Consider the following 25,684-nt stretch of genomic DNA (forward strand, 5'->3'; position numbering starts at 1 on the left):
GGTAGGATTCTGACAGAAAAGCAAAGGACTGAGAATCAGACTGTGCTTGGCTTTGGCACATTTTTATGGTTGAGTGAGTCTCTTGTCTTCTTCCTAATACACCTCAGTGGGCAGAGGTGGGACTAGTCCTCTCTTCCAAGCTACCCAAACCTCTGTCTCCCAGGAGAGACCCTCCTCCCTGGACTGTTGAGCATCCTAGCTGAAAGGACCTTCTCCATCCTTCTCCAGAATGGAGCTCTCCCTGTTAAACTGTCATGGATACAAACCTAGAGACAGGGAGAGAAAACCCTTCTTTTCCAGTCATCTGGCACGGGGATGAATCTCTGCCAGTGGGGACAGATTAGCCAAAGACTGTTAGGTGTAAAACACAAACAGAATCTGCTAAACAGGGAGTGGTAACCAAGATGAGTAACCTATTCTGCCACCTGGAGAAATGCTTTCTGCTCCAGCCCAATGATTTATTAATGATGACACGTAAATTAAACAGGAGAAATTGCAGGAACACACCTTAAGCCAGAAAAGACTGTTTGGTTGGTTTTTTGGTCCAGGTGACACCTTCTGAGGCACATGAAAGAGCTTCACAAAAGAGATGTCAAGCTCTTAGGCCATATTTTGAAGAAAGGTAGGTAGGTAGGTAGGTGGGTATGAGGAGCTGCATACTGGGGTCAGCAGAGCCAGCCCATTCCCACCCTTTGCCTTCAGCAGGCTGCCCTGGAAATTTTGCACCAGTTTTTGGACCATTCTTTAGCCCCAGTCACTGGCATAACCCAAGTAAACAGAGAAATAAATGACAAAAACAATGAAAGCAACCACCATTCCAAAAGGGGACATGGGGATGGGTGGCCAGGGTTGTTTAAGCCAAGGGTTACACTCTTAGTTTATGTCTAATCAGCCATCTAGCCTCTATTTTCTAATTAAATGTTTGTGCCAAGAGCACCTAAGCATTTATGAAAAGTTTTATCAGCCACCTGACTTGTGCTTTGGTGCCCAAGAGACTTGCTAGAAGTGTATGGAAAACATGCCAGACCTGGATTTAATTCCAAGTCTCCCTAGTTCCAGTCTAGTTCTTTAACTGCAGGACCTCCTGCCTCCTTTCCAAAAGTTTTATTATATCCCCTTGTCCCTAATATGTGTCAAAGTCATATTTGCTTGAGAAAAGCATTCATCAAAGAAAGGGCATGTGAGTAATTATATCATGTTATTACATGTGGCAAATTAAATTGTCACATGTTGGAGAAAGAAAACCTGGGGTTTACTGCTCTTGCCTGAAATGGAACACACTCACTCAGAGTCCTTGTGCAGACTGAGTCTCTCTTGACTGAGACCTCCTCATGTGATGCCACCTGCGTTATTGTGGGCTTAATTGCAACACTTTTGTTGTTGTTAGTTGCACTTATTTGCTCTTGAGCATGTCATATTGCCCTGGCGTGTTTTCTTTTTTCAGACTTAACAGAGTGCTCCTGAAGCCAACTTAACAGAGACTGCTCCACTGAAAGCTTTCTGAAATCATTCTTAAGTTACGATGCATAATCACCTGAAATTAAGTCAGTTCAAATGTAAGTTTAATTTGGCACCTTCCACTTAACTGATTCCTAGTGTAAAAAAAAAAAAAAGAAAAAGCTTCAGTTAGGTACTTAAGATGACATTTAATTGGTCCTGAGTATCACACTACTCTGTGTAAAACTCTGTAGTCTTTAAAAACTTTAATCACTTCCTTTCAGTCATGGCTAGATTTCTTATGTGTATAAAAGCTTTAAAGTGGGACCCACCAAGAAATTTGTTCCAAACTCCACAGCTGTCCTCAGTGCTTCTTTGTACCTCTAGATGAAGTAAAGGGTTTCTTAGCTGGAAAGAGTTTAAAAACTATCAGGGATGGTTGTTGCTGTTGTTTTTTAGCTCTAATTAAATGAAGGCAGGGAAGCACCAGTAAATAAGCAGCTGGAGGAAATAAGGAATTCTCATTGCTTCTGAGGAAACCTTTTTAAATGGGCAAGAGGTTTAGCAGGCTCTTTTACTGCTCTCTGCTTATCCTGAGCAGTTATAGCTCACTAGGCTGAAACTGGAGTACCAGAGAGAGAAGTTATCCAAAACTGCTGGCTTGTTTAAAAGTAATATATATATTATTGTTAGTCATTCCATGGCATTAGATCCTGCAGCTACATTTCAGTTAAATGTTCTTCCATGGCCATGTTCTCTTGTTTCTTTTTTGGCAGTAGTGTTTCTTTCTAACAGTATTTTAGTGCTTAGATGGCAAGCTACATTTTATCCATATAATGTTTAATTTAATAAGGCAAAATGTGATTATTTGGGTTAATTAGAGCATGTAGGAACTCTGTGTGTATGCACTTTTGATAGTCACTTTTAAACACGTGCTTGTATATATTAATTTATAAATATTTGAGGTATATTTATGCAAATTTGATATACCAGCAATGCAAGGCATTATAGATCATTTGCAAGAGTGTTGCAGTGTGAATTCACATTTGGGCAGTAAGCAGCATTCATTAAATGTCCGTGCTTCAGCTGTGTGCTTGCAGGGTGGTATTTTTTCCTCCAAGGCTTAGCTATTAAATCCACTGTAAAATACTGCAGAGTTTGTATCTCAGCCTTTTTAAGTGATCACTTGACTCTGGTGGCTGTTTGGTATGGAAGCCATAGTCAAAATAAGTCTATTTAAAACAGATGTAGTCATGAGGAGGCCCTCCAAAGCGTGCTTCTCAGCTTCTTCTAAGTCAAACTTCTTCTAGGTCAAAGCATCTCCTAGGCAGGTTCAGAGAGGGATGATTATCCCTGTTTCCCCACATGTCAAGTGTAACCACACTGCTGCATTGACAAGGGGCTAGTGCCATAAAAATAGGACTTGTTACTCAGTTATCAGACAAGGTTGTTGCCATCCATGCTCCTCATTCTGTCTCACTCATGCTATTTAAATGTGGAGATAAAAATAAATATTAGCCCTTGCTTATCAGCAGGCACGGTGAGGAATTTTACTGCCCCAAATGCTGCCCAGGGTTAGCTTTGGATGGCTGTTTGTTGCACCACATTGCAACAGTCTGGACAGAATGCCACAGGGAAGGTCCTTGGGGCCTCTGTGATCCCAGAGAAGCTGAATGCCCATGCCCCGGGTGAATTTAACCATGGCATGATGAGCAGGAGGAGTGGGCTGTAATAATCTGAGAGAGAGAAAGAGCAGAGCTTGAGCAGGGCCTTGCCAGCAGCAGAAAAGATTGCTTTCCACACTGCCCCAACCATGACCTCAGGACAGGGATTTCTGACTGACCCTGTGCCATGAAGCATTAAAAACGCAACAAAATGATCCACTGGGCTCTCACTTCTTGACCTCCCTGTGAGCACAGAAGCTTTTCCAGCTCTCACTGAGAGAATGATATCATTTCTGTAGTTATCTTTACAGCTTTCAGACTGAGTTTCTCACCTGCTTAAACAGACCTGTGGCAACCACTACCATTTTTTCCAGTTATTCTCTTGTTTTAGTCCTTGCACTTCTGTCATTTGCTGATGGCCAGAATAATGTGAAATTACCCCTACAACATTGTAGTTGTCTTTTCCTAATTTGTCATTTTGTTCAGATATCCCACACATTCTTTAGGACTAGGGGAGTTGCTGCCATTGTGTACAGAGAGTAGGTAGAAAAGAGATAGCTTTTCATGGGGAAAGGACTTGGTGGTCTACAAGCACAAAATCTCCTGGTCTCTCTGACCCTGTCACAGAAATCACCCCCTTCTCTAAGTGTCTGGCATGACAAGGGAACACAGGCAGCAACTGTGGGTTTGGATATAGGTCTGGGTAGAGTCAACTTCCCAAAGCACCTTGGTAGGAAAAGCTCTGCATGATGCAAACAGGTGCTGCCACCTGCTAACAGGTGGTACAGGTGTGTTCCTGGTGCTACAGGGCAAGGTCTGGGGAGCATTTCCCATCACCAAGTAAAGCAAACAGTGTCTTGAAGCCAAAGCTACCACTGCAGGAGAGGTTCAGGGGTGAGGCAATTTGGGTTGCACCCCTGTATTGACTCCAGAGTTTGTCAGTATCACCCTGCTGCTGGCATGCTGCCCACATTACAGTTATTCTGTGCTGCTGTAGTGTGGAACACTGTGATCAGCCTCTGGATGCTCCTAAATTAAGGCAGATCATCTTTGCCTCCCAAGAAACCTCCAGAACCCAGCTGCAGCCGTAAAGCTGCTATCAAATGCAAGCTGGCTGCAGTTCAGAATTGGGGCCAATATTTTTAACAGCATGAAATTTTGTTGTAGGCCCTCTGGAAGGATTCTGCACATGAAAAGTTGAACTGGAGCAAAATCAAGACTTGAAGTCCCCTGTGTGGAAAAACAGGTGAAAAAAAGGTTAGCTGTGTTTGAGAAGGGGGATGCATCTCTCATCTGTATTACAGATAGAGTCTGATGACATTAATTTGGAAGAGGTGTGTCTTTCTTTACTGTTGGCTTATGTTCACAAAAGCATCCTAATGTCATGACCTCTTTTGTCTGAGCTGGCATCAGCGGAACATACCGACCATACCAATCTCAGCAACACAATCAGAAAATAAGTTGATATTTTACATTAGTAATTAAATCCTAAGCTCTACGCGCTTTGTAAGGGCCTGAACTTCTACATGTACTTTCATACTGCCACTGGTGGCTTTTTGTTTGCATTGCAGCAGCCTGAGAGCAAACGAAAGGCAAGATCCAAGATAGGAAGGCAAATTGGTTTTGCAAACATGGCAAAGAAAGTGTGTGAAATCAAATGCCAATATTAATGCAAGACATCTGCTCTCTGTTCCAGTTCTGAGCGAAGTAATCCAGTCCTAATTATACACTGCTGTGTCCTCTACCAGCTAAGGAGAATGGTGCAGCCATTCTTAGTACTGGTGTATAAATTTCTTTTTGGATCTGATAGCTACATTAGATGCAGGGGAGGCTTTTCATTTTTTGACTGCCAGTTGCTTTGGGTAGCACAAAGAGAGGGGAGGAGAAAGGTTGCAGCAGGAAAAGATCAAAATCTTCCAAAAAGGACTCTGCTCCTAGAATAAAAATTTTTCCTAGAGAATTTTCCCTGCAGACCTCAATCAATACTATTCTCATCTGAGTGCACATATTATTCATTAAGAAATATTGGCAAGATGTGCACTATAGTGTATGCCTTCATTAGAGCCTCCACCTGCCTGCTTTCATCAGAACATCTTCCCTAACTTTCATCTTCATTGAACTTGTTTCTGTCTTTGGATTCAGAGAGAACTCTTGTACTCTCACAGTATGGATTTATTTTAAAACAAACAAACACCAAAATATCAATCTCTCTGGTTTGTGTGTGTGTTTTCTCATCTCACATGTTAATGAATGAAGAAGATTATCACCATCAGATTCAGACTGAACTGGATGCTGATGAATTCAAGTGCAAAACAGCCCAGTGCAACAAACCCTCCCTAACATGGGAATAGCTGGAATTCCTCTGTTGTGTGCTCAGCTGCCACACCATATCCTTTGTGTGCACCTACAGCTCCTGTGCCAGCAGCCATTTTCCTATGGGCTCAACATTTTTAGATTACATGTTTGTTGTTCAAATGATGTTATGAAGACCTGACAAATGTCATCCATGCCAAGGAGAGGCAGAGGGAGCCACAAAACACAGGGGACACTGGGAGAGTCTTAGGGTATTGTTATCACAAAGCAACATGAGCCTGACATTGCAGTTTGTCTTTTCAATTCATGTGTTTCCATCTCCAAATGTTCTGTGTCAATTTTGCCTGGTCTTTTTAGTGCAAGGCAGTGAAGAAAGAAGCTATCTTATTGAAAAGGGCATTGGGAATTTTGGACAATATGTTGTGGTCTAGCTCCATGCCTGGGATCTCTGTGTGCTGCTGCAGTTTAAAGAAGAGCTGATAGTAAGAGATGATGAAAAGGCAGCTCCATGGCTCTGTCTCTGTTCACCCATCCCACATTTGATTAGTCTCTGCTTGACATCAGGCTGGGAGCAATAAGCTCTGATCATAACAGAGTATGTGGCAACAAGCCCGAGAGCTCCACGTGTCACTCCAGAACCAAACACTTTCTCACTGGATTCCTCCAGAAACAACTGAGGCAGGTGTAGGGATGCCAGATTTGTCTTTCAGGTCTGTCTACTCTACCAAGGTGAGGAGTAAAAGGCAGGACTATCTGCAGGAGAACACTGCAGCAGCAATGGACCTTGATGTCGAGAAGAATATACAGAAAAGTCAATTATTGATCCAAATGAAAGAGAGGGATGTTATGAAAACACTGTGACTAGAGTTTATTCATAAGTTTGGAGGTGTCTTTTTGCTGGGATATGTGTGTTAAGGGTTAAAGAAACTCTGCACAGGCCCTGCAGTGTGGAGAGGTGGCAGAGTCAGAATCCATGTTTTGCTCAGAAAGATTGGGCTAAAGGTGCACCCCTGAACTTTTGCTCAACTTCAGCTGGATACAGATTGAAATCTTACATCACTGTTGAGACCTGATGGACCATACAAATGGAAGAGCACATCTCACTTGAGCCTGGGAGAGTTTTGAGAGGTGGAAGGAGAAAGGAGGCTTCTATTGGGAAAGCACCTCCTGTATTTATGCTTTTCTCATGGAAATCCAGCCAGTCCCAGCTCCATGTCTGGGCCTCCTCTAGAGCTGTTCACTTGGGTCCTTAGACCTCTCTCTGCCTCTGCTGGTGCTGGGGAGACACTGGCAGATCTGCAGTGTGTCACACCCAACCTCAGCCCCAGCAGTTTGCACCCACTCACAAAACCTTCCTGATACCAGTTTCTCATGTAGAAAGAAACTTCATGGATTCCACTGCAGCTGAGCTGTTCTGGACATGAGAGGTGCAGAATCTGCCCATTGAACTTCTTATGAAACAAGAAACAGTCCAAAAATTCTGGACTTGCTACTTTTATTTTTGAAAAAAAAAAAAAATCCTTTAAACTTTTTCCTATGGAGAGCAGCAGCACAACTTCTGAATAACTAATTTATCCACTGTAAATTTCTCTAAAAGGTCATTACAGATTATAAAGCCTAATGGTTTAAAGTTCCAGCCTTATATCAAAGTGGCAAAGAATTATTCTCTGGAGGTTTTATTTTTGAAGCTTTCCCATTTTCTTCTATCAAAGGAAATGCTGTATTTTTAAAACAGTTTTCTTTATTAAGGGAAAGCCTATATTTATGAAAATATTTAACATTCATTTCACGTAAAACATAGTAACAGAATTGAGTGATTTATTTTCACAATGCATAGGCAGAGAAGTAGAGCAAGCCAGAGTTTAGAAATAATTGAGGTCTGTAGATCTCAGGTATGTATTTAAGTGGTCTTTTGAACTGCCACCCATGTTCTGTGTGAACATAACTTTTCAGAGCACTTGTGATTTTCCTCCTTTACAGGGCTGCTGAATTGTGGTATGAGGTCAGGCCCGTGGTCACTCTCTTCTGACACCAGCAAGGTAGGTGCAAGGGATTCTGAAATGGGTAAAAACAGAGATGTTTTGTAGCTAATTCAGTACAGACCTGTGCAAATTGTCTCAGTTATTTGTGTGAGTTCAAGAAATAAAACCCATGTGTCAAACTGGCAGATAAAAGTCTCATCTGCTGAGAAATCTGATTTTTAAAACAACTGCTAAATTCTCCATGTGCAGGGAAGTCTTTGGTATGGCCTGATGCTGCTTCACTGTGGGATTCTGACTGGCACACGTGACTTAATCACCTTCCTTTTTTATTTTGATTTTTTTTTTAATCCTGTCAGCTGAAAGATAAAATAAAAAAACATATTAACCTCCCTGGTGAAACTTTATAATTCCCAACACTGAAACATTAACCAAGTCCTTAATTAAGGAAGACTGAAAGTAGAAGAATGCTTTTATGTCATCAGCTGGTTTTTACTCCAGTCATCTGCCTCATTCAAGCATAGGATAATATGAAACCTCACGGGTCTGCTAAAGGCTTGACTTAAGTATACTGTGGACTTTGCAGTTTAATAAGAATGGGGCGTTGTTCTTAAGAAACTTCATTTTCTCTTGCTTGTGCTCAAGCAAAAAGGAAAAAAGTACAAGCAGCTCGTGAGGAAGAGCCCCAAGTAAGACCCAGAGGTCTGAGCCCAAGCTCTGGCTGCACAAAGGTGTGTTTATCCCTGTGTGCCTCTTCCCTCACACACCAGGAACAGCAGGAATTAGTATGAGACCAGGAACTTCCCTGGGCAGAGCACAGCTGCTCCCTTTTTTCTGTAGTTTCTGCAGTATTGAGCATGATGGCTTCTCAGAACTGCCTGGCCAGGCAGTGTGTGAGGCACCATCATTGAATGAAAACCAGTGCACATCAGTGCTGAACTGGCACCTCAGCAATGGTGTTGTCTAGTCCTCCTCCAGCAGCGAGCTGTTTTAGTGCTTTGTTCCACAGAATGGAGGGTTGGGGACCTGAGGCTTATTCCCAGACACTGATCCATGTCAAGTTTTCCCAGTAACTCATTATAGGGCCAGTTGCCTACACAAGTGTTTTTAAAAGGAGTAATCTAGCTGTTCTTTTCTAGTGTCAAGGTATTGAAATATAAGTGTGGTGAAATTCTTTATATGAGACTTTTAATCTACTGGGTGAAGGAGGCTCAAAAATTACTGAAACTTTCTCACTCTGCTGAAATAACTCTCTGAGCAAATATAAGGAAACAAACGCAGGACAATGCTTCAGCACACTAGAAAAAGTAATTTATGTAGACTGGGGACCTTTACACTGGGGTTTGTCTCTTCACCTTATTAAAGTTGTAAACCTAAAAGTGCCCATGACTCTAACTGCAGGATTGCAGCAGACTGTTCAAACTGCAGGATGTGTGTTTGGGAATTAAACGTTTTGGGGGTTTTGGCATTATTTTTCTCCCCTTGTGTGACGCTCTCTCATGTGCCTGCACAAGTGCAACATTCTCTCTCGACTTTTCCCTCCAGGTCTTTTTCATGCCCAGTGACCCCACCTTTGTCGGCTCAAGAGCAAACATAATTTCTGAAGAATGATACCAAACTCAGCCTCCTTTTCCTCATTTTCTTCCTGTTCTACCCTTGGCATCCCAACAGTGACCTTGAGCTCCAGTGCATGCAGACAAACTTCTGCCACTCAGTAAGTCTGTGCTTAGATTAAACCACACCATCCCCGTGGCAAGCTCAGAATTCAGGCTCAAGAGTTGCATACCAAGATCTTGAAATTCTGGCTTTGCACTCAAAAGGCTCCTTGGCCACAGTGAGAAAAGGAATGGGCTCAAGGACCAAAAGCATGCTCAGAAATGAGTTGATGCACCATGTTCTCCAAGGTCAGCATTTTTTCAAGTGCTGCTGTGTTCCTTTAAAAGGAAGAAAAAAAAAAACAACCCAGATTCATGGAGTTAGAAGGAGCAAGTTCCTGTGGGTGCAGTATGTGCCACAGAGTGGAAATTAAAAACCAGAGAATTAACAGGGTTTGTTGCGTTACAAAGCTTGAAATCATTTTTATCCTTATATGTGTGCACTCATAGAAAAACATGCTGCACTAATGAAAGACAATTTTATGTTCCCAATCCTATTTCTTGTTTGTTGCCAAGCAGTCTAAACTATGGGTTTGTTTGGTTTATTGCAGGGGTGAAGAGGAAGGGCCTGAGGGGTTTTTGACCAGATTGGCTATAGGTGATGTGTACAAGGTGTGCCTTAAAGAGAGTGGGTAGAGTTGCCAGAGAGTTAAGTTTAATAATGGGTGTCTTGACAGGGGTGAATGTGAAGTTGGGGAACTGAGGATGTGACAGGTCCCATGAGATGATGTGCAGCACTATCCCCCCCATGAAATCTATCAAAAAGTGTCTGTCTCCCCTCAAAGGGAACCAGCCTGAAGAAAAGTCAAAAAAAAGGCAACATGGTGGGACCTAAATAAAAGCTAATAGATGAGCTGAGCTAATATTAGTTTCCTGATATATAAAGCCAAATGGATTAATGGATCAGCTCATGCATTGCCTAAGGAAACAAAAAGAAAATCTTCAATATTTCTGTGCACATTGAGGACTTGAACAATATGGGTCTTTAGAAAGTAAAAACCTAATTTGGGGGAATCAATTACTACTTCTTTTTTTCTTCCCCCTTTTTTTTTTTTAATTTAAAGGAAGTTCACAGAGAGGTAAAACTTGGGTTACACGCCAGCCAGAAGTCATGCGTCTCAGACACCACAATGATGGTCGATCTCGGTTTGCATCAGCCTTGCCCGGGCTCTTTTTAGCATTCCAGCTCCAGCTAATGGAAATCAAGCCCATTATGGTAAATGTAGGAAGCAAGTACATTAATAGTGGGCACTGACATTAATTCAAATGGTAAACAATTCAGAACTGTTCCCAGTACATACTAGATAATGTATCATCTTACCTGCTGCTTCAGGGAGCAGCGCCTTTCACCGGTTTCTAAAGTACAGAAGACTGTCTGCCACAGAGTTTTCTGCTTCAGTAAACTATTTCCAAATTCTGCTTTGCTCCCTATCAGTCCCATATACTTCTTTCTTTTTTGTTTTAGATGCAAGCACTTTCACTCCAGAACTGACACAGATTGGCAATGCCAGTCTGTTCCTTACTTTAAAAACAGAGAGGCAGACGGGGCAAGTTTAGCAAAGACAAGATGTGGGGGAAAATCTAACGCGAAGGTAGAAAGAAAAATTGAGCTTATTTATACAGTAACACGTGTGTTAGAGTAATGCCTCCCTTCCTCGGCTATGCGCTCCCCCATCTTCTCTCTCACACACGTATATACACACACACTTTAACTGTGCTTTTGTGTTTTGTCAGAATTAATGAGAAAAGTTCCCTTGCCCTAGGGGTAATTAGTGTCCTTGGAGTTAAATAAGCTAATACTTAGACACCTCTGGCACAGGCAATTATGTTTGTGTATTGAATAATTGATTCAAAGAGGGGGGGAAGGGGCTGCTAATCAGATCTGAGCATAATGAATTGATTTAATTAACAGGGGAATCTGAGGGTCCCTGGGAAATGTGTGCATTTATTCAGCAGCAGGAGAGAGTGCAAAGCACATAAATTGAGAGAGAGAGCGAGCGAGGCAGGCGGCAAGTGCTTTTGCTTTCAGTGATAGGTTCACATCTTTCCTCCCTCCCACCCCCCCTTCCTTTGAATATAATTTTAGATTTAGAGTGAAATCAAGAGAAAAGCACTTTAGAAGCCTGGAAAGCTCTTGCAGTGGCAACAGCAAAGGGGAGAGAGGTTGTGAGCGATCACACGCGATTACATTAAGACAATTTTTGACAGCGCAGGTTGGGCAAGGACGGAGCAGGGGGAGCAGCCCCCGATACTGGTCCTCCCTTACCTTTTTCCTCTCTCCCCCCCGCTTCCCTTCTTCTTTGATCCCTAAACTGGCACTCGAGCTGCAGCGGCGGGGCCGGGGGCGAGGCGGCTGGTGCAGGAGCGCGGCTCCAGCTCTCCGGCGCCCAGCGCGGCCGTAGCCCGCCGCAGCCCCGCTCCAAACTCGCGTCCCGGGGCAGCGCCGGGGCGGCCGCGCCGCTGCCCCCGCCTCGGCAGCGCCCCGGTGCCCGGCCCGGCGCCTCGCCCGCCCCGGAGCCGAGAGCGGCGGCTGGAGGGGGAGCGCCCCAAGGAGCCGGAGCGGCGGCGGCGGCGGCCGCCCTCGGCGCCCGGGACAATGGTGCTGGACAAGGAGGACGGTAGGTGGGATCGGGGCGCGGGGCCCGCCGCTCCCGCCCGGGCGCCCCGGCGGCGGGCAGGGGGGCACGGACGGGGGGACGGAGGGAGGCGGCGGGGTCGAGGGAGCTGCCCCGCGCCGCGGCACGGCGCTGCCGCCCGGCCTGTCCCGCACCGCTCCGCTCACAAAGGGGGGCCGGGGCGCCCGGGACGGCGGCCCCGCCGCGGCCGCGGGTCGCTCTCCGCGGTGGCCGGGCCGGGCGGGGCGGGTGTCCCCGGCCGGGGGACGCGGCAGCGGCTGGCCGCGGCCCCGCCGCGTCTGCGGCCGGCCGGGGAGGGTCTGACACTGCAGCCCCGACACCGGGCCGCCATCAGCGCCGGTGGCCGCAGCGTGGGTCCCCGCCGGGCCGGCTCCGCCGGCTTCTGAGGCCGCGGGTGCCCGAACGCCGCCCCGCGATCCCGCTGCGGGCAGGGCGGCCCTGCCTGCTTGTGTAAATGGCCACAGAACGTCCCTGTGCCGGGCTGGCGGGGGCTTCAACTCGGAAAAGTGGATGCCAGGCTCATGAGACAAGTGGGAGATGCTCTCCTTCGCTGTTTTCTTTTTTTTTTTTTTTTTTCCCTCCCCTCTACCTCTTTTCCTTCCCCTTCCCCTTGTCTTTTGATCTGGAGTTTCTGCCTCAGAACGGGGAGAGTCTGCCCGCCGCGACACCGCCGAGTGGGACGGGGCACGAAGAGCAGTCCCGGGCTGGCTTGTGCGAGCGGCCGTGTGGGAGGGGGCCGAAGCGCTGACAGCCACAAGGTTAAATGCTCGCTGCTCCGGAGAGGTGCGTGGGGAGGGAGCTCGCTGCACGCTCGTCACATGCCTCTGGGCCCTCGGAGAATCCCTCTCCCAGCATATTTTTTTCCTCCAGTTTCTTGAAGCAAACTGATATAGTGTTGTTAATGGGGTCTGTAGTGCTCCAGTGGAAAGCGCGTGTGTTGGAGAAGAAGGAATGAACTTATCTAACTGGTCAGTGAGAGGTAACAGTAGAAAGACTTTTCTCATCCCTTGCTCCCTGTGCACTTAGGTAAAAAGGTTAAGTAATGACCGAGGAATTAAACACGGGTAATTTCTTATTGGTGTGTGGAGTAAGGTTTGTGTTTCTCTCCGAGGTCACTTTCAGGGGTAACCTGCGTTGCAAGAGTCCCCTGAATTTTGCTCAGCTGCTGGAGGAAAAGGGAGGAAGGGCTCTTAACGTCTCTATTAATACCCCTTAATAATAATAACCGGGTGATGTCTTCATGCCGGTGACTCTCTGTCAGGGGGTGCCTGCCAGCCCGTGTCTGTTCCCGTGTGATTGACAGGCTGCCAGCAGGATGCTGCCTCCATTGCAGGGGCGAGAGGCACAGGTGAGCTGCGAGGAGAGACCGAGATCTGAAGAGGGTTCCCTAATAGGGGTGTTTGGGCTCTTTCAAGTGTCTCAGACATACTCATTAAACACGAGGAGCTCAGGGCCAGCCTGACGGTGCTGTAAGGAAATGAAACTAGAACCCTTGATTATCCAGACAGTTCTCAACAGCCTCCTTCCAGGAGATTTCATGAGTGGCTGTGTATAAAAGGGAACAATGGTGGTGGATGGGAGAGGTAAAGAGGAAATTAGTGCGGGGTGCACTTAAAAAAAGGAGCAAAGTAGGAAACAAACCCCTGATGAGAGGGTTGTGAAGATCAGGGCAACAAAGTGTGGTAATGCCTAGGAATCTCCTGTGCTGTTGATGGAGTAGTTATGCTCGAGGAGAAATTATGGTCACTTTTAAAGATGCTCTGGAGAAATAGGGGACAGAAGGTGAGACTCAGAGAAGAAACTCTTTTTATGAAGAGGTCGTTTTACCTTTGTAAGTTTGTTTCTGCCTGATTCAAATGGGCTCCACTTGCCTGCTCATCTGTGAATGTTAAAAGGGGATGCTGGACCTGCATAGGTTACAAATGGACTAAAATGGAAGCTTTTGCTAGCTAAACCAGTTCCTTTTGAAATCAAGCTTGAATGAGCTTGTTAATAAAAACGGGCCTGTTTTACTCCCATAAATGGCCCTTTTTATTTTCCTTTTATTTTTCTCTTTCCCAGAAGCCGGTCTGATTTTTACCATCTAAAAATCCCAGTGTTGTGGCTACTATCCAGTTCTCCCCTTGATTTAAGAGGCTTTGCCATGTAGAGTTTTTCTTTGAGGGGTTTTCTTCTTTTGAGGTCTCTGGCAGCGGTGGGGGTATTCATAGTTATTACTGCATAGAGAAGGCAGGATTTCAGGATTACCCCTCCCAGAAGCCCTGGTGCATCACAAGGAGGACATTTGCTGCCTTGTAGATATGAGCCCCTTGCTTCTGCATCCCTGAAGGCCACTTGGGAAGCTGGGCCATGGCCATTGGCCTCAGGGGCAGCTGCCCACTCTTTCAGTTTGGGGGCTTAGGGCTGTGTGCCAGCCCCAGTGTGACACCAGGATTGCCCCAGCAGTGCGAGAACTGCGGATTTGGGTTTCCACTCCGGGTTTGTGAGCAAAAAGCTTCCTTGGCAAGCACGCTCTGTGGTGCTGAGAAGTAGTAGAGACTCAATAATACTTTTCTGTGGGTCTTCACATTGAGGATGAAGGGGCAGGCTGAAAAAATAACAACAATAATAATGTTTCTGACTTGATGTGTTGTGGCATCACGTCAAGTTATGTCAGGGAGGTAACAGCATTTTGTATGTTTGAAGTGACATAATATAACTTGACTGATGCAACATGACTTGATATTAGAAAATACTGGTTCACTGTGGAACTCTGGCAGGTATCTTCCCCAAACAAATGTTAGGAACTGAGAGAAGAGGGACGAGAGGGGTGGGGGAGAGAAAGGTTGAAAGAGAAAAACTTCAAGGCTCTCATTTTAGTCAGTTCCACTGTGTAAATCAGAGCAGAATTTGCTGTGGGCAAGCCAACCTACGCACCGTGCAGCGCATTTATATATTTCAAGATAATGAGAGTTAAGATAGTTCTGAAATACGTAAATGTTTTGATCGCAAAGACCAGATTTCTGCTTAAAAAAGTAAACTGACATCAGGTAGCGTGATTAATTCCAACAGATTGTGTTAATTGTAGTTGACTTAAATTGCTGTACAAATGTGTTGGGGGTTAGAAAACTTTTTTTTAAATTGTTGGTGTGTGAAATGAGTAAGCAGATAAAGTGTTTAAGAAAATCTGTTTGCACAGGGAGTAATCCAGCCTCTATGACATGATGGAGCAGTAAAGGAATAAAATGTACATTGACCGGTACTGCATATTTTTTCATGAGTGCATTATGTCTGCTAGTTTGCTCTGCTGCAGAAGTCAGCTGTGACAGACAATGGCTAACTTCATTTTTATCAAAACCTTGCCTTTCTTGTAGTTACCAAACAGTGGAAGTTGAAATGTACCATATATTTTGGGGTAAGTCTGTCCTTTTTGAAGGTGCAGGGTTGAAAAGTACACAGACAGAAAGATGGAACATTTTTGGAGTTCACCATTTTCTGATGGAGGCCAATAGTATATTAGAAGTGGTGAAGTGCCTCAAATCTAAAAAAGGCTGTGGTTTTGTTAGTTTTTGCATGGATCCTTTTAACTGTTAGACTTTAATCTTTGGGATAAAGTCCTCCTTCTTTCTAGCTTGTGACACTTCCTAAAAGAAAGTGATTATTTATGGTGGTGGCACTCTTACGCTGAAATACATATTCAGCACTTGCAAACTAGTATCACTAGGAAACAGGAATTGTTGGAAGCCCTGGATGAAAACAGCTCAATGTAAACTGATACATTTAACATCAAATATTCTCAAGGACTGTTAGGATTAAGTATTGTGAATGAAGGGGAAAGGAAAAGCCACTTCAGCTGGGGATAAGGAATCTAATTAAAAATCGGTATTAAGGATATATAACTTGAGCCCGCTATCATGCTCTTTAGAGTGCCGTTGTATCAGTTGTAAAGGGGAGGAAGAAGTATCATTAAAGCAGAAATGAAATGTTTTCTCAGATTAAAAGACTGAGATGAGTGAAACGGTGCTGTTGATCTTGGTAGCGAAGTGTCTGATCCCGCAATCCTTGTGAGAGCCAGTGGAGACAACAGAGGACTTTCTGGAAAAGGAATGAGAGTTGCAGGATGTGGGATAAAAGACGCGGGCCCCCAGCTTGTCACTTTATATTGGAGCATTGATGGCATTTCTGAAAAGTGGAGCAAAGCTGTTAAGTGTTTGTATCGCTTTTGATTAGGTAAATTCATTTTAATATCGACCTAGTGAAAATGGAGCTGCGTTCTCCGGAGTACACCCTGAAACTAATACCAACGTGTGAAAACAAACCCAAAATGTTTGCGCAGAAAATTAGTATCAAGTTTTAGGTCACCAGAGATGTGTGAAATGTAGCTGGGTGCAGCGGAGCTGGCGTAACTCAGCCTGCATCAGCTGTGGAGAGTTGAGAGCCTCTGACCTGCCCGAGCTGCTGCGTGGTGCCAGACACAATTCCAGCTCGCAGGGAGCAGGGCCGGAGCAGAGCCGGAGCAGAGCTGGAGCATCCCCGCGCCCCGGCCCCGCCGAGCACAAGGCGGCGGCGGCGCAGGTGGCCCCGCGGCCGGCGGCACCTGGGCGGGGGCCGGGCGGGCTGCAGGTGGTGCTGCTGAGCCGGGAAGCCGCGCTCCGCCAGGAAATCCCGGCAGGAGCTCCAGAGGGGGCCCTGGGAAACGCGTGCATTTATTCATCGCAAGTGTGCAAGGCTCACCAATTGAGAGGCAGAGGCAGCACTAGTCGGGCTTAGGTATTCTAGCCTCTGTGAATGTAATTTCGGATTTAGATTCAGCTTAAATCCAAAGGGAAAACACTTTATAAGGCTGAAAGCTGTGTAGTTGCAACAGCCAGGGTTATGAGCTATCAAAGGCAATTACATTAAAATAGATTATACTGTGTAAATTGAGCCATTTAGAAGGTGAGAACCAAAGAAACAGCTCTGATCCCCCTTCTTTCTAAATTGCAGTTTTAGTTCCTTGCAATTCTGAGGCACAAAAGTAGGTGAGACTGCTTTTGTATCTGCAAAGTGCTTTATTTCTGAGTGTAATTCTAACTGAGTGCAATCTAGGTTAAAAGCTGGACAACTGGGTAATTAGAGCTCACTTGCTGCTAAAGGACGATCAGCTGTACCGTAGCTCATTTGTGTTCCCAGAGACTTGCTCTCCTCTCCCCTGAGCGGAGGCTGCTGGAGAAGAAGCATCTGTGCCCGGACCTTTTCTTGATTGCGGAGATGATGGTGCTGGACAAGGAGGACGGTAGGTGGGCTGAGATTGTGTAAGCCTGTGCTCGGTGTCTTCTGTGTGCTGCTAATGTAGAAATAAATAGTTTTGAAACAGATGTGCAGTGTGCATTTCAGAGTGTTCTGCTCTGAGCTTCTGATGTTTTTCTCTTGCGTAGGTAAAAGCGTGCTTGCTCTTTATTTTTTTTTTTTAATCTCATCTCTGACATGATCGGACAGCCAAGAAGGGTTTACTCCAGGCTCTGTTTGCTGAAGGACATAGCAGAAACAGCTTGATTTTTTTTTTTTTTTAATATCTATGTAGATTTTTCTTTCTGCAAGTTACTCTAATATATCCATTTTAGCCTGTTTGTTTTACCAGCTTTTATTGTAAATCTCATTTTGAGATTTTTCTTTCCCTTTCATTTGCATGCCATTTAGGTCTCTTTTATGTGCGCCTTTAATATCTATTTCTCACAGCTTTTCTTCATAGCTATAAACATAATGACAATAAGCTAATAAGCCTCTGTGGCAAAAAAAAAAGGTCGTTTATTCTAAGAATTTACTCCCTTCTTTTAATAGCAGAAGTGGAGGTTCATTTGGGATGTAATTTCATGAATGAAGCTGAAGGAGAGCTTGACTGATTTTAGGACTTCACATATGCTTATTTTTTTAAGCTGACTAGTCCTTATCAAGGATGCTTAAGGGGAACAAATTGATGTGAGGAAGATCAGGGTTAGTTAGCAGCCTGAATGACCTGATGCTATCTCTTGCACTCTGCCTGCCAGGGTGTGCAACTTAACTGCTCAGTCATCAGTAGTTTCTGGGATGAAGGTGGTAAGTTCAATCACAACTTTTTAATGAGGTGGTTTGTTTTGTTTTGTTTTTCTGAGGCTGTTTTGTGGCTTAGGTCTTCCCTCATTGCTCGTGCACTGAAAGCAAGGATTAAAACTGAGGCAGAGCAGAAGGCTTCTGCAGCCATCCACATGGACTTCCAGCCATGGCGCTGCCTCTTGCCAAGGACCTCCGCCTTGGTGGCACTTTGTGCACGGAAAGTGGGAGCTGCGTCTTAACTTTTAACAGGCATTTCTACCTGTTATCTCCTTATTTCATTCCACCTGTATAAGTGGATGAAGTGGGCCATGTAATGGACTTCCCTGATCTTTTAAAATTTATTTCGGGAACCTCTTTATAAGTGTTTAAAAAATAGAGGTCATAGGCTGTTGCCATTTGAAAATAACAGAAATTACTGAATATTTGTAAGACTGTAGACATGAAATAGCTTTTCACAGGGAGCAAAAGAGCTTGGAGAAATTGGAAGTTGGGCATTTTGGCAGTAGCATTGATTTTACTTGAATATATATATTGCTTTTTAAAATATTTATGAGAAAAATAACTTGTAATTCAAAGTCACTTACTTTCCTGTGTCGGAGTCATGCTAACTGTGTTTTGTGACTAGTACTGAAAGCTGCTCAATGCTATTAAGTTGAAATTATATTATTTTTATTCCACAACCCATATCTGTCTTCTAGTATTTTACAACTGAATTAGTACTGCACTGCAGAATAATTAGGAAGGCTCGACTGTTGAAAGACCAGAAGTCTTCTAAAGTTTCTCTTCCCTCTTTCCTTTCCTTGCCTCCGAAAAAAAGGGAGTATTTTAGACTTAGCATTTTGAGGTCTTACCTCACTGTAAGTTTGATTTCTAAAATTCTCCCTCTGGCATGTTCGTGCATGTAGAATTTGAATCCAGTTTCTGGGATGGCATGTGAGGTTTTGTTTCATGAAGCATTTGGGACTATGAAAAAAAAAGTGAGCTTTTCACAAAGACTTGACACCTTTAAAATATGAGACCAAGCAGAAATGCATCATTTTCAGTGCCCCCTTGTACGTAGATTCAATCAGATTTGGACTAAGAGTGAAACCAATGTGAGATCAAAGTCCCTGTATAAGTTGTCATGCCCTTCTGAATTTATTCCGTGCTAATTAAGTTGGCATCTCAAAACTGTGAAATAATCTTATTCGTGGGGAGAAAAAGACCTAAATCATGGGCTTTATTTCTGTTAAGATATTGTAAGTTCCTTTGTTAACACAGTAGAACTTGAAAAAAAAAGAGTAGATGTGGAGCATCTGTTACACATCTTCTAGATCAGCTTTGCAGTTGACTGGCCTGTGGATAAAAGACACGCTAAGTGCTTGAGTATTGCTTATGCTGGGAAAACAAATGAAGCTAACAGGGTTTCAAAGGCTTTGAAGCAGTGTCACTCTCAGAGGTGTTCAGTTGTTTTCTTTGGCAATATAAGTTGAAGCAAGCTAGTTTACTTTATTAGAGGCATAAGGCTACTCTTGTAACCTTCCTCTGACTAAGATGAATTTGGCTGACTGACCTTATTTCTCGCTGGACCACACGTGTTGTGCTGGGTTTGGGTTTTTGGGGTTTTTTTTTCCCCCTCCTTAGGATTCATCTCTTTTAAAGGGCGGCAGCATTTTCTGTATTTTGTTAAATCTTTTCAATTTGTGCCTCCCTCCAGAACTATGTTCTGCTATGATGGAGCAATGCAAATCAAGTAGAATAGCCCAAATTAATTCTTCACATTGGCGGCAGTATGATTGCCTGCATGGAATCAATAATGCATCATAGAGGGATCAAATTTTGGAGTATAATGTGTGAATAATGCTTGACACAAAACAAAAATTCAGTCATCATAATAGCAATTAGGAAAAAGCTGCAGCTTATCCCAGCTGTAATCTCTGCTAACAATGAAGCACAGCCTGGTAATCAGCATGTATGGTATGAAATGCACTAATAGAAATCACGGCTCTTTGTTATGTGTGTGGGGGGTGAAAGTTTCCTTTTCAGCTAACTTGTGCTGTGTTAACCAGACATGGCATCCTTCATCCAAATTGTGGAGTATGTGTGCACTTGTAAAAACACTGATCAGCTGCGTGTTCATCCTGATGTTTGCATAGACAGGAGCCCCCCAAATCACGGGTCCTTTGTGTTTTTGAGCAGAACTCTGATTAAACAGATCACAAGAGTAGGCTGAGTAAAATATCAGAGGAATCCATTTAACATGTACCTTGGTTTTATATAGAAAGAAAATTTCATCGTTTCTTTAAAAATTAAAAGAAAAATGTAGATACTCAGTGGTTGTGTGCATTGGGGTTGGACAATGGGTCTAAGGTTGATGGGAGGTATTCAGGGAAATGAATATTAGGTAATTGGAAACTGGATTAGTGGCAGCAGTTGGGTTCCCTGTTGTGTGAAAGCCCATCTTGCCCCACGCAGAAGGTAAAAAAACACAGCATTTGGAATTGGAAAAGCAGAGAAATGGATTATATAACGTCAGTGACAGGACTTGTGCCACAGCGCCCTGGCCAGGACAGCAGGGCCGTAGGCTGGCTTCACAAGGGACAGTGCCAGCTGCCATATGGAGGTACCTTTGGATAGGTAGATGGATATGGAGAGACACCTATCTCCAGCAGCACAGGTCCAGGTAATCCTGTTCTGCGGATAAAAGCAATGATACACACAAGTTGTGCCGCGTAGCTGTTCTGCGTGCTGCTGGTGTCTTGTTTTCCTTTGAGCCTACCTTTCTCAGGTGTGCCTGTTGAGGAGTCATGCAGAGAGAGAAAGGGAGATGGCATGGTGGCTTTTACTCACAAGACATGGAATTTAACTTTTCAGTTGCCTAATGTTCCTGAAGCTCTCTCTCTTTTTTCTTTTTATCTGCTGTGCCACTCTACCTCGGACCTTCTCCGTGGTCCACTGGTGTCTAGCTTACCATGTATGAAGAATCCATACGCATCTTCCCAGACATCATCTTATTCCAAAGCTGACCTATAAAGGTTACCAAAGACCTTATTTTTGCCGCTCTAGCTGAGTTACCTGTTGTTTTTTTGAGGGCTTGATCTTCACACATATGGTTTTGGTGTGATTTAGAGGTTTGGACTGGCTTTAGTTCATGACACAGTGTCCTTTTGTGACTCAGAATTACAGCAATGGATTAAAATATTCATGAAGAGGAGATAAAAAGTTGTCAAAGAAGTATTCTAAATAAAATTGGAGCACATTTGGCAGCAGAACATGAGACTTGGTTTGGCCATAAAGGACTAAAAAACCATTTGGACTGTTTCTCCAAAGCTGACCAAGTGTGGAGCTAGAGGTAGTTCTTCCTAGAAATGCCCTCTGCCCCTGAAATGGCAAATATGGAAGCGTGGCAGAAAGATGGGGTAGTAAAGTAATGGCCTAAACCTATTCAAGAAATGGAGGCTGCCGTAGTTGGAGCTGATAACCTAGGTATCCATTTAAAGAAATCTCATCCTGTGGGAAGGAATGAAAGGAGGTAGCAGGCCTAAGAGGAGCAAACTGCTTTGTATAGGAGTATGGCAGGCGATCAAACAGTTCCTAGTGTTTGTTCAGACTAGATGGCTGAAGGATCTGGGTAGGATGTCATCCTACTTCACCCCCAGATGCTGTTGACATGTGATAATTGCCTGGTTGACATAACAAGCGTTGAAACAGTGCAAGGACATTTTTCAACTTGGGTAATAGGGCAAAGGAAGCATCTTGTTCTTGGAAATCAGTTTGCTCTAATTTTGGTTTAATGCAGTAGAAAGTGTACTTGATACCCTGGCAGCAGAACATAATTTGTCTTCTTTGGAGTTAGTGTTAAATTTTATTATCTTTAATAAATACAACGTGAACATGTCAGCCTGTTTGTCATAGCCATTCCAAAAATGCTCTCTTATGGTAGAATCTTCGGAAAAATTCCTTTTAAGAGCAGTGCATTATTAATAAAGTAATCCATTAGGTCTGGTGATAAAGGGTCACAGCAGAGTCTGAAATACGTTTCTTAAATGGTTAAGAAATTTATCATGGTTGGAGGATTAATTGATTTCATTTGGAAGCTTTCTTAAGGTTTTCAGGCGTTGTGTTTAGAGACGGTTTTATTCTCTTTGGAAATATGCTTGCTGCTCAAAGTTTTGCTTCGCTGTCATTAGCATGAACATTTCTGCTAAAGGCAAACTGTTCTTTTAGCATTATGACTGATTGCATCTGCGAGGAGTCCTACTTAGGTAAAGAATATGAAAGTTTATGGCAAATAAGGTATTGTACTTGAAATCAATTCAGAATCAGAATAATGGCATCAAGCATTAAGTGTTGCAGTACAAGAATAAAGAAGGCACTGCAGATGCTGCTTAATGCTGAACTATAAAACTCCAATGGGTCTATATCTTTTAAAAATTGGACAGAATTGTCATCATTTAGAATACACAGACATAGTTTTAAACCCTATAGAAATCACTGCCCCCAACTTCAATAAATGTGCGTAACTGTTGCCAGGGAATGATTTATTCAGTGAATGTAGCTCCTATTCACTGAAGACTTGGGGGTGGAGGGAAGGGCGTTTTGAAATGAAAGTTGTTCACTATTAGATTAACATAATTAAACCTATCTGAGAAGAATTCTCCACAGCTACTGGTTTTTTAGTTCTCTGTGTGTGTGTTTTCTCTGTCCTCCAGTGGGATGACTCCCAAAGCCAAGTTTCCAAGCACGATGTGGGGTGCTGTCCATGCAAGCAGATGCTCAACTCTCCAGTGAATGTTCTTGCAAACTACTTTCTACTTACATTCCGTATCGAAGCAGATAATGGATGCTCATGTCCAAATTTAACTGGTTTTTAAGTTTCATTGAACATTTTTGAATTCTTTACACTAATGTTCAGAGTTCCCCATGTGCTAATCAAACTCTGAAAAGGGTGATTTGGGCAGTGAAAGTACTATTTGTCTTCTTTTTAAACAATTTGTATCAACAGTTCTAGTTTCTCTTAAAGAAAAAGTGGATGATTGTTGCATATTCATGACTGAACTGCAGAGAACTTGGACCAGAATTAAACAATTAACCCTCTCGCCAACATCCATTTGAGTAGAAGCCAGGGATGTTCCTACTTGGTTTATTATGGATCTGAGATATAGAAATGTATTCCGGAGGACTGTGTTTCTAATAAATAAAAAGGCATAATGAGAATGTAACTGGGAAGGAAGACAAAAGCAGCCATGCTTTAAATTGTTAATGATGGTGCCAGTGGCTGCAGCTTTACCACAGCTGTTTAAATTGATCAGCTAGTGAAAATGTTTTGTTTTGGCATTTTCCCTGCATGTGCAACTCTTTCGAAGGGACTTCTGGAAGCTTTTCAAAGGGGAATCATGATCTTTTTTTAAACTAGGCTTAGAGCACCAGAGCTTCCAGTATTTTGGAATCCAATATTTAAGGATGCAGTTCAGTTTTTCTTTTGTAAAGTTTTTGGCTGATCAGCCATTATTTCTCCTAGATTTTCTTTACCACTTTTTTTCCCCTCCACAAATACTACAAATTACTCCCTACCCATAAAAGCTGAGGGAACAGCGCACTTCCTAGCTGTCCTTTTTTCTTTTTTTTTTTTTCTTCCCATCTCTATTTTACTGATGCTACAGAGTTTGATCATAACAGCAGAAAGGGGCTATGTCGATTTGCTATGCATCTTTTGGTCAAGCACCCAGTGTGAAATTGTTCTATAAAATGTACTTTTTCAGAGGGAACTCACTCCTAATCTCTTTCCTGGTTGGCTCTACCTTGCAGCTGAAGTGGGTTAAGCAAGATCTCTTCATCACTTGTATCCTTTCCTTCCATTCCAGAGAAATGGGTATACCTTTCAAAAAGATGCAATCTCTTCAAGGCAGGTAGGGAGGAGAAGACTGGACTTTCTGCGTGTTCACAAGTGATGTGGTTGAGATGTTTGGGCCGAGGACTGGCTTGAGCTGGTGAGCCTTGGTGTCTTTCCCAGAGCACCTCCTGCCTTGAGCTCATGAGCAGACCTGCCTGGGACCTTGTGTGAAGCCTCTTCCTGGCATTCCTGGTGCCAGGTGACTCCTGGACAGGCCATGCCTTGGGTAATGGTGAGCAGCCAGGTTTCTGCATTAATGTACTTGCAGTGAGGGTGGGTACTGAACATTATTCAGAATCCATTATATATTTATTCTTATAGTCCTTTGTGGAAAATGATTTCTGTAAGTACCCTGTTACGGTTATGAAAGCCTAAATAAGCATCAGTCTCAAACCCTTTGACCTGTCTGCACAGAATGGAGATCTGTTTTGAAAAGGACTCCTTTATATCTGTTTTTACTCCATGCCCTTCCATTCATTTGCCTATACAAAGCAATAAAGGGTAAAACCAAAGTAACATAAATTGGTCTGTCTTCCTGAATCCATGTCTCGCTAATGTACCCAGATTAACTCAACTGTAAATTGTCTCCTTTGGATGTCGTGTCTTGCTAAAAGTTTCCTATATGATTCATGATTTGGATTGCTTTTAACAGCTATTGGCTAAGCAATATGGTAAATGTACAAGGTGATGCAATTGGCATTAGTGAGAGGATGCACAGGAGCATGTAATGCAGTCAATACTACATTAACTACTGATGCCCAATTACAGAAACTGGAAGAGTGGCTTTTAGGAGCATTAGGACTTGCAGAAGAGCTGAGATCACCTGCCGCTCCTTGCCTAAAAGCTTCACCCTTTACGCGCTGGGATCAAAGCAAACATTTAGTTGCTATTTTGTCATGTATAACAACGAAGGTATTCCCACACCCGCCCCCCCCACCTTTTTTTTTTTCCAAAAAGTGTCACACTGATGCTTTTAGCACATGTAAAATCCTATCTCTGTATTTCAGGACTCTACTTCCATCTCCTGGGGCAAGACTTTATTTGAATAAAAACTCTTTAACCACCTCTGCATTTATTGTTTCTCTGAAGCTTACTATTTCAGCCAGTTTTTATTTTAAAGAAATGTTAAGTGATATTTAGAGTGTCCTATTTCAGTGTGCCAGAGTGCACTCCACATCACTCCCCCCAGCTTCTTTCCCTTTTCTAATCTGTGCGTGATTGTTTGTGACCTCGGCTGGCTCCAAGTCTCTAAAAAGTGTTTTAAAATACAACCAGATACCACATAAAACAGGATATTTGAGTGTGCAACCTTTCTGCAGTCCACATTCAGATTAAGCACACATTGTTTCCACCACTGCTTTTAAACCCATTTGCAGGAGACGGCAAAGGACCGCATTATACTAAAAAACAGTGCATGCTTTCAGATTGAGCTGTGTGATCACAGCTTCTAAATCTATTTTAAAAATAATGAGCAATGTCGCTGTTGCATGGCAAAGCTAGCAACCCACAAAGTTCCTCTGGACTTGGAGCGAGAGGGGAAATTAAGCAGCTCTAAGAACACTGAAATATTTTAATATAAAAGACAGCTGGCAGGTGGCTTATTGCTCTTGTTGCAGCATTTGTCTTTACTTCCAGCTATGATACTTGGCAAATCACTGCTGCTTTTAATCCTCAAAGCGTTTTGCAGTACTGAGGAATTTGTGCTCCACAAGTGATCATCCCCCAGAACTCCAGCCTGGATATCTGGGGGATGTGCCTGATCCCCATCAGGCCTGGGTGGACTTTTGTGTTTTAGCTGTCCCGGGTTTGTTCCTCTCTGCTTTCTCTCTGCTGGGCCTGGGTCCCACCTTGCCAGCTGTCCCATGCTGGATTAGGAGGTCAGACCTCTGCAGAGGAAGGGAGAAATAACTTCTGGATCTCCTGGGAAGGACAGAGCGCTATTGAAGCAATTGCTGTCCTTAATTGTTTCGGGGGCAGTTTTATTGATCCCCTCTCAAGTGGCAGTTTTAATTTTGGGGGTTTTTTAATCCCTGAGATCCAGTCCAAGCAATTATAAATTGTTGAAGAAAAGCCTTCG

General features: G+C 43.6%; 1 protein-coding gene across 17 annotated transcripts in view; it reads left to right on the forward strand.

Moving 5' to 3' along the window:
• LMO1 (LIM domain only 1) overlaps positions 1-25,684 on the forward strand; it is a 144,244-nt gene that overhangs the window by 72,725 nt on the left and 45,835 nt on the right. For 9 of the 17 annotated variants that reach the window (XM_059848898.1, XM_059848897.1, XM_059848899.1 and 6 more), the window contains 4 exons: positions 4,269-4,358; positions 7,395-7,453; positions 8,939-9,107; positions 16,836-16,938. In XM_059848898.1, coding sequence (XP_059704881.1) covers positions 9,084-9,107; positions 16,836-16,938 — 127 coding nt within the window. In that variant the 5' untranslated portion in view covers positions 4,269-4,358; positions 7,395-7,453; positions 8,939-9,083. Of the gene's footprint in view, positions 1-1,444; positions 1,557-4,268; positions 4,359-7,394; positions 7,454-8,938; positions 9,108-10,112; positions 10,265-11,544; positions 11,667-16,835; positions 16,939-25,684 lie in introns of those variants that run through there. The other 8 variants (XM_059848896.1, XM_059848903.1, XM_059848902.1 and 5 more) reach the window with 8 other exon arrangements.

Source organism: Haemorhous mexicanus, chromosome 6 (genome assembly GCF_027477595.1).
Source record: "Haemorhous mexicanus isolate bHaeMex1 chromosome 6, bHaeMex1.pri, whole genome shotgun sequence".
Lineage (NCBI taxonomy): Eukaryota > Metazoa > Chordata > Aves > Passeriformes > Fringillidae > Haemorhous > Haemorhous mexicanus.